We start from the raw sequence: 15003 nt of genomic DNA on the forward strand, positions 1-15003 counted from the left end.
TTTTATATTGTTAATAACTTTTGAAATATTGTTCCAAAAGATGTTATTGACCAGTCCTTTTCTTAATTAGATTATTATCTAGTTAATTATGTATGTTGCCATTTGATAATTAAATTTGGCAATCCTTATATAAAGTATAAGAGATGAACATAAAAAATTCTTGATTCTTTTTTTTAAAAGTTGAAAATAAAAATTTGATTAATAATTTTAGAAAGAAACACGGAACTAAAAGAGACCAATTAAGAAATTATCAATATTATTTCTATTTTTGATTGATTAAGTGGATCATGATAAAGAATAAAAAGATAAAAGATTTACTCTATATAAATTTTTGAAAATAAAAATTGGTAATTTTTTTTTTGAAGATATTTTGTGAAACATTGTTAATCTTGTATAGTTTTTTTGACTAAATGTCCATCTTTCGACTTCTATATACATGCTATTTCTATATTTTTTCATTTTGTGTGGTTTTTCATAAAAACGAAAGTAATATCTGTTATAACTTTGATTGACCACAGCCTGAAGTAGTTCAGAGATCACTTGTATTTCATGCGTCACGATTTTTGTTTGCATGTGTATGTATGGTTTTATTAAAATATATCTATGAAATATAATTCGTGTTATATTATTTTTGATGTACAAAATGAAACTAAGTCCATATCTTAAAAAAAATGTTGTAGTTATGTGGTATAAATTGTGTTCAAGTATATCATACTCAATGCACACTAGTGAAAATAAGACAACTTTCCTCTGTCGAGTTTATAACTCATTGAAAAGCACCTTCCTTTAATTATATCTATGAAGATACGCCCACCTTTTGCGTTTTTATTCTTCGTAGAATCGCTGTGGCACGAAATTTATTAAAACAACATGTATATATGTTTTTTCCTTTTTGAGTGAAATCACATAATTTGTAGCGACTTAATAATTTTTCTAAATGACACCGTCAGTAATGGGTATAGTGCAGTAATCTATATGATATTATTAATTTTATAGTAATGGTTATTGAGTTACGAAAAATAAATTTTGTGATATAATAAGATCATCTCTATCCTTTCTTACTAAGAAATTCATTACTAACGTTTTACGAATATAGAACTATTATTGATAAAATAATAAATTACACCTTAAATAAAATTATGATATATAGATAGTAATAAAATATTTACTTCTAACGTAACAAATAATCGTTTCACATATTATATTAATTATTTAAACTTGTTATTAATTTCAATTCCAAATGATAATGTACCCATCTTAGTACTTTAGTGATGTGTATTAAAAAATTAGTTTGTGATAACTTTTAAAAATTAATTACATATCGCAAGGCAAAAAATCTATTAATTATAATGTAATTGAATAAAAAATATGATCCATTATAGTTTAACTCAGAGTGATTTTTTATGAGAGACCAATCTTCATGATTTTACCCGTGTTAGATTTTTTTATCTAAATATATATATATAAAAAAAAAGACGTTCATACTTAATTTTGACTCAAACGTGATCAATTAGTTTTAGTGGCTGAACAACTAAAGAATTGTCAATTATTGTCGAGTATCGTTTTAGATTTCCATAACTCGTACAATGAACTTATACTTGAATTGGTAATCATGTAAATTTATTGACGTAAAAATTTATAACTGTAAAATGTGTATTAACTAACTGTTTATAAGTTTTTTTAATCAGTCGAGGCTCTCATTTTTATTTCCGTTTTAGCAATAGTACATCACCAATATTATCGCTATATTACAATAATTACAATTTCTATGGTAATATTATGTTTCTTTTTATTTGGTAGATATCGACTGAATTAACTTCAGGTCTATCTGAATTTAAGAAACAAGTATGCTGCAAAAATCACGTCAGTGGTAACCGGTTATAAGTTTGAGTAATGCGCTTTGAGAATTCGGAAGAAGACGTTCCGTGTTTACACGTACACATTCTGTTATACTCGTACGAGCATTACGAGGGGACGACCGGTGCGGCAACGTATTGCATGCGTATGTGTATTTTTATGGCTTCCAGTTAGGTGAAGGCCACGGTTGATTCTCATTGGTTTGCGACCGGTTCCGTGGTAGCATCTAGGTCAAGCATTCCACGTCCAGCACCTTTACTAGAAATTTTCAAAGAATTACATGGATACTTAAGAAATTTCTTTAGAATTTCCAAAAATTCATTTATTTTAACTCAATAATTTTTAGCTTCGATGCGAAGCTGAGAAGGTATTAATTTTACTATGATGTGTTTTTCTAATTTAGTTGGTGTTAATTTAATTTATTCGCCAGTATATGTTGAAAGTACACACAAGATATAATTTCACGTATGACAATATGCCATGGGGTGGAAATAAGTAACTCTCTCTCTCTTCAGTTTACTTTACACGTATTTCCGACTATCATACATACACGATATATATAATCAAATATTTACTATAGACGTTTAAATAGAAAGGTGTAATGAGTAATGGTCTTTTGTACTTGTCATAATATAAAATATACACTTTTAATTTACGACAGAGATTTACAAAATTTCAGTATCCTTGTCTAAAGAAATTACATGTGCGTTGATGAAAGCGTCATCGTGTCAACTGTCAAATAATGTTTTATGTTGTTATTTATAAATATTTACTGTAAAAGAACAGTAAAATATTTAAAAGAAAAATTGTGAAATTATGTTTTACATATTGGACACGTACATTGTCTTGGTACATGTTTTTAAATGATGATAGATATTGTGTTAGCTAGTCAAGATTTAAAATCAATGACCCGCAGTGATAAAGAATATAAACATTTAATTTCACACATTTAATTTTTCGTTTTTAGATAAGATGTATCTCATCATGTGTTAACAATAAAATGTTAAAAATTAAAAGTAAAAGCTATTGTTTGACTGACAAAATAGTAAATATTGATTATTATCATGTGGAGTAATTGTGTATAAGATTTCTGATCTTGAAAACACAGTTGGAGTCATCTCTCCAGGACCTTGAGATGAATCTTAATATCTATTGTTATAGTCATGACCATTTCATATCAGTCAATACTCCAAAATATGATGAACACGCAACGAAAGATTTATTTTTTTTTTTTTAGTAGGACGAAGGACTTGTATTTTGATTATTTGCTATGATCATAATTCTTTCATAATATTATCATTTAAATTGTACAACATTTTAATGTTCTTCAGCTAAACTCTTGATTATTCAATTCTGTACACTGTGAAAATTATATTTCATTATATTTACTTTTTATAGATATGTATATATTTTGTATTTATATTATGCACTATAATATCGATTTTTTTTTTAAATAAATTACTTCATTTATATATGAAAATAAAGTATTTTATACAATCTGAGTAGATTATTTACTCTAATAATACAATTTGTTATATAAATTATTGAATACATGCATTGTTACTTTCATCTCATTAATATCTTTTGTGTACGTTTCTGTTATTAAATATGTTCTCTAATATATTTTATTAAATTATTGCTGTGATACAACAATGCATAATTTCATATTTTCATTCTAACAGTATAAAATACATTATCCTATCAAGTATAAGGTATTTGTTTAATTTATCTAAAAGGTAATATAAATGGTTATATATATTTTTTTTCATATTGTTCATTCGTTATATCTACTTGAATATTAAGTATAACTTAAATTAACATACATTTTACAATACTTAGAGTAATTAACTTTTGAAACTTTTATCAGAAATTTCAATATAATCGTCTGTAAATATTATTAATAATAAAATTATTTATTATTACATTTAAACGTGTCTTACTTAATTGTTTATGCTTTTATTAGATTAGGTTTTATTGAAATATTCTCAATTTTTCTTATACTTATTAAAACCACGTTACTATATTTTTTCCATTAAATTCAAATAATAAAGAAACATACGCAGGTGCATTGATGGTTAGTGACTTCATCATTATTGTTAAATTATATATTTTTTCATAGTGAGAACGAAGACTACCGATCCCCAACGTTAAAATAGGGTAGACCTTTCTTAATAACATTCAAAAACCAGTTGTTCCACTTAGTGGTTGTCTATAGTTCTTACAATGATGAAAAACTCCCCTAATATAACAAAACAATTTTTTTTATCGCTCTTTCTAATGTGTTGTCCACATTCCAATGTCCGCGATGGTATATAATTATTTATAAGTATTACTTTTTATTTATACACTTCTGACTCAATACCTTTAATCCATTAGAAATAAATCATTATACCTATTTGTAGAATTTTTTATGATTATTTAATATATACGTTTATTTTTTGTTCGTTAATTTCAATCAGATTTTATGTAAAATCATGGGACAAGAGGATGAATTTATAAGAAAATTATTTAAGTCATTTATTTATTTAGTCTTTAAACCCTAATATGTCTTTGCACAAGATATAATAGATAAAAATCGTTAAGGCAATTATGAAGTATTTAACATCAATTTGAATTAAAATTTGTAAATGTACAGGAATATTAATTATGAGTAATTTTATTATTATTTTTGAATATTAACGATGTTTCTGATTTAGTTCTATTTTCGAACTATATTAAAAAAAATTCGTATTACATTACGAAAATCTTGGAGAAATATAAATAATTAACTATTGAACAAACAATATAATTTCTGGTCCTGTAAATATTTTAAAAAGTTCAGATTGGTAACAAATAGAGCTATTTACATAGTGATGTAAAAACGATGCGTCACTAATAAATNTAAGGCAATTATGAAGTATTTAACATCAATTTGAATTAAAATTTGTAAATGTACAGGAATATTAATTATTTGAATATTAACGATGTTTCTGATTTAGTTCTATTTTCGAACTATATTAAAAAAAATTCGTATTACATTACAAAAATCTTGGAGAAATATAAATAATTAACTATTGAACAAACAATATAATTTCTGGTCTTGTAAATATTTTAAAAAGTTCAGATTGGTAACAAATAGAGCTATTTACATAGTGATGTAAAAACGATGCGTCACTAATAAATTATTATTTGTGTTTTATCTCGTTTAGTTCCAAATGTTATCCACCAAGTAGCATTTGACATTCATTGTAAATTCCAATTTGTTAGGTTCCACCTGATTTTACTAATTTGCTCTACCAGGTGAAACAATAGTCGGCGTAAGTGAAACTTTTACTGACGGGTCATAACATTATCTCCCAGCAGGTCATCTTTGTTCAAAATATTATTTGAAAAAAACACGTTACATTATGAAAGTAACAGTTACAAACCCATTTTCCTTGTTATGCTCAGTAGACTGTTAACATATACACGTAACTAAAAAATGAAAAATGGTCATTTATCCATTTGTGTACATCTTTTATATATTTCATAATTTCGAAAGTGTAGAAGTTTGTAATTTTTGCTCGTTAAACTTTTCACGTACATATGTATTATGACGCTGATATAACAAAAACTATTATGAATAGTTGGTATACTAATCGGAAACTCCAACATTATGGCTCTCTTGGTTTCCTTTTTTAAAGAATAGTAGTTTATTGCCATTAGCATGACAAAAATCCCATCTCCATGATAAAGTAAGAGTTCTATGACCGATGGTATGATGCCATCGACAACTGAATCATCATTTCAATAAGAGAGGAAGGAATCAATCGACTATAATTGCAATGTAATTGTCGCTTTTTTCACCTATTCGATATCGGATTTATTCATTCGAAACAGTTTAAACCACAAATAATAAAGCATTTGTATAAAAACTATTTTTTCTTCGTCAATTGAATAACAGTGTCGAGAAATTAAAATTGTTGATCATATTAAAAGTTTTGAATGATTTGTAAGTACTTTTAAGTTTATTTAAACACTTACATTTATTCGTTTTGTTCATTTAAAATAACCAGTTTTTCCTTCCTAGTAGAAATGTTATTGATTTTTCAGACGCATAAATATAACTAAAGTAAGGTAATTGTACAATAAAATATGAGTTAAAAATTACAAGTTTGCTGTTTTTATACCAAAATATTTTCTGAAGAACAGCGGAATAATTTTTTTTAGATCGCAGCCCATTTATAGTTACTGCTAATAGCGTATCTTTTATTATTTTTTTAGTAGCATTTCACTTAAGAAATTTTTTTACCCATTCCTTGTTTTATTAATATTATATAATAAGTTACTTTAGGTTCTGGAGAAGTTTGTTCCGGAACCCAACCCCATTGCTATACTTTTAGTTACTGTAACAAAGATGCAGACTTAACGTAGTGTAACCAAGGAGTATACTTAATTAATTAACAAGCCTTTCTTAATTTTGATTATCTCATTAATTTATTACGAATCTTGGTTAGTATAGTAAACTTCAATTTACTCCTATTAAGAAAATAAAATTTTAGAATTATTTTATTTTCTAGATAGCTTTGCATGTTTGTTTACTTGTAACTAAAAATATTTATATTTTTTTGTTAAATAATCTTTGTCACAAAAAAATGTTCATTAATTTTGCATTATCATCATTTTAATTAAAATCGTCATTATGTGTATAAATCCTTTCTGTACCATTACGACTCAGATAATATAAATGTTTTTAAGCTGTTAATTATGTTTAATTAAATGATATACAAATTATTAGGAAATCTAGGAAGTTTTTTTTATCAACAATAATTTAGGGAAATAAGACACCTCGTTTTTTATAAGATAAATAATTTTTTTTAAATTCAGTATCCACTTATTTCACGACTAATTATTATACAAATATTCTGATTTTAGATTATACTATTACCATAAGATATTATCTTTAGGTTTTTATTGTCTTTGCGTTATTGTGAATATGAATTTCTCCTGAAGGTCACATAAATAAATAAATAAAAATATTATCATCTTTAACAAACGCATATAAATATGATATAAACAACAAAGTGCTTATAGTCCGACTTCTTTATTCTGTGTAAAATGCATTTTTATAAAAAAAAGTTAATTAGTAATTTCAAATCTATACATAGGCGTATTTAAAGAGATATTTGAAGTATTGCCCTCCTAGAAATATAGAGAATCATATAATAAATATATTTAAAATAAAGGAAAAATGAATTTAATTCCCTAAATATTTTATTATGATTTGAGGCATAATTAATGTAGTAATTATTATCAAAAACCATAGCAGTAGCTGTTTTTGTTTTATCCATAACGGCAAAGAGGCATTAAACTAATTAATTTTTTGTTAAAACACGTTAAAAATTGACATTAAGCTGTAAACTATTAATAACAAAAGTGAAACGTAATTATTCATTCTTGTAATGGAAATTAATTATCATGAAAATTGTTAAATCTTTCCAAATATTTAATTAAGTGACTATTTTTTGCAATTTTTTATTTTAAAAACCAAATTTACCAGTCTTTGATCTAGTTTCTTTATGATTGTGAATTTAATTAAATTTTTAAGTTATAATTAAAGGGTGAATTTAAGTAAATTATACATAAAATTTGCTCAATTTATGTAAAATAGTTTAGCTATTATGCGAAGCTGAGAAGATATTGGTTTTACTATATGTTTTTTTTTTTTTGTATTTGTCGAAATTTTTTTTTTCTCTTATTGGAACCATTTTCCTAAAAAATATATCAAAAGATCACACATTGTATCTAGTTGGATAGTATATTGTCTCAAAGTTTGAAAAAAATTTCCTTATTCCTCTTAAATAAGATAATTCTAAAAAATTATAATTTTAGAAATTGGAATATTTCATTATTATTTTTTTTAAATATTTTTTCTTAAAATTGTAATAATATTTTTGAAAATGTTTGCAAAAATTTGGAGATACTTTAGATAATTTTTTTTATTAGGCATATTTTCATTGGAGATCAGATCCTTTGTCTGGCCACGTGGGGGATTAAAAAAATTAACTTTTTTATGAAAGTGAACTTTTAAAAATGTTCTGAAAAATACTGCATTCTTTAAAAATATGGTAAATTAAAGCTTCATTCATATGCCACAATTAAAAAAAACATTTCTTCATACTTAATTTTCAATGTGCAAATGGTTTAGTTATTAATTGTACTATTTTTATGTTAACATTCCCGGTTTTATATCAATTTTAGACTTCAATATGATTTTCAATTTATAGGGCTTATACTGTAGATTTTATAGTATAGTCATAAATTGAAGAGGGGTAAGAACCAACCATTTAAAAAAACTAGATCCATTCAAAATAAAATTTAATAAGATTAAGAGTAATTAGTTAAGAATATTTTGGATAAGATTTTTTGTATATTTTATGTCCATTCAGTAAGCATATTAAAGAAAAATAGTCTCTTCCTCCCAATAAACTGAAATTATAATAAAGAAGATTAAATTGATCAAACTTGCTTTAAAGCACAATTGCATCAAAATTTTTGATGTATAATGGTCTCTTCCAAGTCCGTTCCTCACTGTGCCGTGTCCCATTTGTATTTTTACAAATAGTTTACTTATAGGTGCTTTATAAACATAATGTACATGAGCAGGAATCCAGAGTTTAAGCATTTATATTGAGTTTTTCAAGGGCTGTTACGTTTTAAACACCAAAAATGTCAAAATTTGCATTGGTCTTATGGGACGTGTTAAATGTTTTCATTGTTTATTTTAGTTTAAAAATTTTATTTTTTAAACATGTTTTTTAACAACTCTGGTTTGTTCTAGTCATTCATTGTTTGTTTTTTCTTCTTTTTTTTTATGCGTACATTTTATATTTAAAATGTTATATTACACATTTCACTAAAATTAGTTATCATATCAAAAATATATACTTGTTTCATATAATAATATATAATCGTAAAATATGCGCTTAACTAATAATAAAATGCGACGTTAAATCAAACATATACAAATAATTATTATTTATAATAATAATTATAATTTGAACTAAATCAAAATTTGGGATGAACACTAATTCGATTGTCGCTCCTTTTGAAAAAACGTTATTGGTCAACATCTGTTGACAAAACAAAATAAATTAATAAGTGCTGCAGATGCCTACAAGCAGCCGTTGAAGAGTTTGAATCACACGGACCATGACCACTCCCTCCGCTTTCACTAGCTGCGTTCCATCCGGCCGGAAGACCTATATACAGAGAAGTTTCCAGGCTAACTTGTGTACACGCATAATTATGCTATATACATATTAATGCATGCACGATAGTATTATTATTGTTATAAGTATACATTTATTTTGACGCGCGAACTAGAAAAAATTATATTACTGCGGCATGTCTCTAAGATTAAGTCATGGATTGTTTACTTCCTAGTGTTGATATTAATAGCGACAGTCGTTGTATCGGTACGTTTACCCAAATAGCCGAAAACGAGCTTATAAACCGAAAAACGATTATTATTATTAAAATTAATATGCACGTACGTAACGCTGAACTTGACCGACTATTTTCAATTTGCCATTTTATAATGTATGCTAATTTAAAACTTCACTCCACCTGTTATTGTAGTACTGAATAACCAGACATAATTGTTGAACCGAAGCGTAACAAATAAAATATAATTCAGCAGATTTTATTTTTGTGAACTGATTGTTACTTTAAGTAAATCCTCTATAGTCGCACGCAATATGTAAACAATACAGATATATGCCACGACATTGACCGTTCTTCAAGTGGTATAGTCGATGATAACTCGGTTAACATGTTTTATTATAAAAATAATGAAATATAATTTTCTTATTATAATACTATTATAATAAAATACTTTTATGGGGTTTCATTAAAATATTGATCATTTTCTGAAAAAAAAACATCCATTTGAAAAAATAATTAAAATATTGTTGAAAACGTGGTTTATATCGTTGTACATGGATGCACGCATAATGTTAGCAATTAAAAAATTGTAGTAATAAATAAGTCTCCAGTTAAATTTTTTTTTTATTTTTTCATTTTTATAACACATTGTTTTTTACACCTATTAATGCTTGTTTTATTGTGTACTTAAAGTAAAATGAAAGAAGTTTCACGGTGATCCATGGTACGGTTGACCCACAAACCGGATCATTCAGTGTGACCGTGATGACGACGATGATGATGATGTCTTTACCGTCATCATCATCTGATCTTCTATTTCTGATTTTCTATGGACAATTCGTTGAGGTTTTAGCACACAAAAAATAATAATAGTAAGATACCGCAACTAGGTATGTACAAAAATCAACTTAACGCTGCTTGATTTACTCGTATTTTAATCGGTGTTGCATCCGTGTTAGTATTGACACGATTTACGCTTTTAGTTTAGGAATAATTTCTTTGTTTTATGTGAAAAATCAATATATTTCACACTAATATACTGTTTATTAGTTCGCATATTTAAAAATATTTTTTAATTGTTCATGGTTTTTGTTCAATAAAAAATTTGTTCGACTGCATTGCTAAAATAGGTTAGGCGCGACTAAATAACTTAAACATGGCTATTCATTATGGGGTGGGGGATTGTAATCCCCTAACTCCCTTGGTAGCATTACTGACTGTATCGACAATAAGTTAAAGAATAATAAAATTAAAAAATTTAATATTGAAAATATATGTACGATAATTATTAAATCTTGTTTGTGTGTAATAATTGGTACCTATTATACTGTGATTTCACTATTTTATTTAAGTGCATGTTGAATACGATGTGTACCATGTCACATTCCTTTAACATCTCGCCGCATTCTTTTGCAGTGTTGAACGTTGCCGCAGGCAAAGCGCCCATGCAAATCAGCTCGGAACCAGGCGGCTTGCCACAGAAAGCTATTGACGGAAGTACTAGCTCATTTTTCAGCCCTGAAACATGCACACTCACCAAACCAGAACGGACCCCATGGTGGTATGTGAACCTGTTAGAACCATACATGGTGCAATTAGTTCGATTAGATTTCGGCAAAGCTTGTTGTGGTAAGTAAAATATCTATTATACATATATAATGATGACATTTTTCTATAGTTAATGTAAAGATTGAGATCAGTTTGCTAATAATATCATTGTTTTTTCTTAATTGATTTATCTTACAACAAGTTGTAAACTATAAAAGATTATTAAAAAAATAAAATACTGAAGACTATCAACATAACACATAATTAAGAAAACATTAAAAAAATCTATGTACTTAAATATTATTTTCAGTAAGGGAAACTACACGGATTAATGTTATTAATTTAATTGATGTACCTTAAATAATAAAATTAATATCTTAGAAATATATGATGTTCAGGTGATCCTTCAATGAAGGATTTTGTAGGGTCAATTTTAAGTAATATTTTATCAATCAGAGAGAATTTTAAAATGATAAATTAAAAAAAAATAAAATATTAAAAAAAATTGTTATTAAAATATCAAATTATTTCAAAAATGAGTTTATTAAAATAATATGTTTTATAGGAATTATAACAGTTAATAATATTCTTACAATTAAATTTTGTTTTAAGCTGAATATACAAAAACAGTCGAAACTAATTCTCGATTTAGCTTAGTACCATTTTGCTAAGTTAATTTTTTTATCATAATTTAGGCCTGGCCATATGGGTAAAAACGTATGTTTTGGCGTACGGGTTCGATCCCCATTGTGTTATTGAGATTTTTCATGTGATTTTCTCATTGATGGGTGTCTGGTTTCTGGTGCAAGCCGGCCATAATACCCGTTCAATCTATACCTAGCCACCAACCATCTTTGACTCCCTAACATAATAAATAAGGCCATCACCACCCTCTGTAGCATGTTAAGTTTGGGAAATATAAGGATGTAAAACTGATCATTAACTCTATTAATTTTTTATCATAATATAAAGCGACTAAGTTTTAACTAAGATCTTATCAATCAAACTCTCCATTAATTTATTTAAATAAAGTTTACGATATACGATATACGACTATGTTCTTTATTTTAGTTTTAAAGTAAAGAAATAAAAAAAAATTTTAATTGAAACAGGCATATTAAAATTTATTATATGAAATCGTTTATTACAAATAAATGTGAGTAATTATTAGAATACAATAATAGTACAATACTTTAATAATTAGTGCAATTAATTATTAGTGAATACATCTTACACTAATGGTTGTTACTCGTTAGTTACTAATTAAAATTTCATTAAATTACAACATAAATAATAATTTATAGAGAAAGTTTTTTTTTCAAATTGTAAGTTAATACAAATATTACTATCACACTAGATACATATTATATGGAGTTTAATGTATTGGGCCACTAAGTATTTTCACTTCACGAAAAATTACGGTCACTTTATTAAAAAATGCGATGATACTTTCGCGTTGTTTGTATTTATAAAAGTATATTTTGGTAAATTAGTTACATAGAATAATAGCCATTCATTTTATCATTCAATATTCATTTAGCACGCGCGAAAAACGTGCACTGAAAAACAGTTAAAGAAAGTAGTACTCGTATATAGTTAACTGTGGGTCTGGCCATCTATATAGCACCTCTTGTATAAAATAAAACAATGGAAAATCATAGATCCTAAAATGAAAACTGTTTTCACACGGTTTAAATATATTCACAAGTACCGAATGATAATGACAACGACGTCCTTAGATTTTAGTTATCACTCCCTTTATTTAATATTATATGTATTTTATAAATATTGTATTGTTCACAGGTAAAAATAAACCAGCCACAATTATAGTTCGAGTGGGAAATAACAGGCCTGACTTAGGTACAAATCCCATATGCAATCGTTTTACTGGGTTCATTGATGAAGGTAAACCATTATTCTTACCATGTAATCCACCCATGCCTGGGGCATTCGTTAGTGTACATATGGAAACAGCAGGAGCATCAACTCAATTATCTATTTGTGAAGCATTTGTTTACACAGATCAAGTATGTAATAGTTAACTTTTTTTCATACTGAGTTAAAGCTTTGATAAAAATTTTAAACCACTGATGATTGAATAGTTTAAAACACGCTAATATTGAATAAAATCGGGATATTAATTTTCGATTATTTTTAGGCATTACCAATCGAAAGATGTCCACAATTTAGAGACCAACCTCCGGGCAGCACAGCTACATACAATGGTAAATGTTACATATTTTACAATCGTCAACCAATGAATTTGAGAGAATCCCTTGCTTTTTGTCGATCAAGAGGAGGAACATTGGTGGACGAAAGTAATCCGGCTCTACAAGGTTTTGTTAGTTGGGAATTATGGAGGCGGCATAGGCAAGTTTAAATGAAGATAAACATTTATAAATATATCATTTAAAATTAAATAATTTTAATTATAAAGATCTGATTTATTATTTATATTCTCAGGAGTGATTCTCAAAGTCAATATTGGATGGGTGCAGTGAGAGATTCTCATGACCGAAATAACTGGAAATGGCTAAACGGCGACGATCTTACAGTTTCATTTTGGAGTGTTCCAGCTAATGGACCAGAATCAAATTCAATCAATGGTGGTGACTGCGCACGTTTTGACGGTGCCAAAGGTTGGCTATGGTCTGACACAAACTGTAACGCACAACTAAACTACATTTGTCAACACCGTTCGTATTATTTTTTTTATTACATTTTATAAGTAAAATTTGTGATGAGTCTAGTGATTAGTGTGGGTGCTTATAATTTTGTTATCAGTGTTACATGATTGTATTAACACAACTTATGAAAAATAATTCTTACAAAAATATGATTTAGGTTAGCTAATGGTTTTATTTTTTTATATATATTTTGATTATTCAAATTGAAAAGTTCAAGTCGTCATGGCGAATGCGTAATTAGAAAATTGCCCTAGGGGACAATAGTATTTTATATGCGTTTCAATTTAAAAATTAATATAAATTTCAACTTTATAATTTAATTCATCAAATTTTATGTGTCAATTTTGGAACAAATGCATTTTACCACCCCATCGAGTTTTTTCATTTTTTTTTTTTTTAAACGTGTATTTTTCAATGCTTTTTTCAAAAGTGTTTGAAAAAATTGTCGGAAAAAATTGGTTCAAAAGTTATAGCTTTTTAAAGTTGAAACGTCAAAAACTAAAAATAGCTCAAAAATTGTTTTTTTTTTTGTTAATTTTTGGGATTTTTTCTCATGATACTATTGTGAAACTATAATGACGTAATTATTACATAATATCCTCATTCTAAAAATCCTAAAACCAAAATTATCTTTAAAAATAAGGATTTTCCAAATTTTTTTTTCAAAACTACGCACATCAAATTTACGCAATACGAAATAAAAATAACAAGAAACTCAATTAATTCAATTTGAGCAAAAAAAAAAAAAAAAACACGATGTGGTGTTTTACATAGAACTGTTAATTCAATAAAATAAAAGTTTTTACTGTTTATTATGTACACCAATTAACACTTGTTGTAAACAAAAAAAAAATACTATTACATTAGATATTGTTGATATTAGTTAAGTTGTTGAGGTATCAAAATATACTTACTAATATCTTAATGTTATAATGTTGAGTTATACAAACCCATTTAAATATAAGTTGTGGTCACCTACGCCTGCCGGCTCCGGTGACCGATTCGAGCCCCTTCGGGACTCTCATGGGATGGGGGCTCACGCCCCCAAACCCCCAGAGGATAGAAGTCAAGCCCAAACCCAACCTATTTAAACCCATTCGACTGAAATTCTCAGTGACCCAACAAGTATAAAACCTTGATGTTAAAATGGTGATATAATATTGAAAAAATTTATCAAAAAAAATTAAATTTATTTACTTCAACACTACCTTAACACGTTTAATGTACTCATAAATACTCTTAAATTTACTATTCCTCGGTAACTACATCATCGAGAATACTTTTTATAGTTAATTAATGAAAATTATAAAAAAAAAACAGCAGTATATAACAAAATTTGTATATGATTATTGAAATCTTTGAAAGCTCATAACTTTTAAACTAGACTTCGCCGACAAACATTTTTTTTATATTCTTAGTCGGTATGAAAAACTAAATTGATCTAAAAAAAAAAATTTGAAAAATCTCGATGGGGTGGTAAAATGCATTTAAGCCTCAATTTTAATAA

The 15003-nt window shown here is 26.8% G+C and overlaps 1 protein-coding gene across 2 annotated transcripts in view; it reads left to right on the plus strand.

The window, feature by feature from the left end:
- LOC126906135 (uncharacterized) overlaps positions 1–15003 on the plus strand; it is a 28119-nt gene that overhangs the window by 9755 nt on the left and 3361 nt on the right. For both annotated transcript variants that reach the window (XR_007704191.1, XM_050686439.1), the window contains exons 3-6: positions 10678–10890; positions 12613–12836; positions 12968–13179; positions 13273–13505. Coding sequence is in view for 1 of the 2 variants with exons in the window: in XM_050686439.1 (XP_050542396.1) it covers positions 10678–10890; positions 12613–12836; positions 12968–13179; positions 13273–13505 (882 nt within the window). In the remaining variant the exon portion in view is untranslated. The remainder of the gene's footprint in view (positions 1–10677; positions 10891–12612; positions 12837–12967; positions 13180–13272; positions 13506–15003) is intronic.

This window comes from Daktulosphaira vitifoliae, unplaced genomic scaffold (genome assembly GCF_025091365.1).
Source record: "Daktulosphaira vitifoliae isolate Bord-2020 unplaced genomic scaffold, ASM2509136v1 Scaffold_4, whole genome shotgun sequence".
In the NCBI taxonomy this organism is placed as follows: Eukaryota; Metazoa; Arthropoda; class Insecta; order Hemiptera; family Phylloxeridae; genus Daktulosphaira; species Daktulosphaira vitifoliae.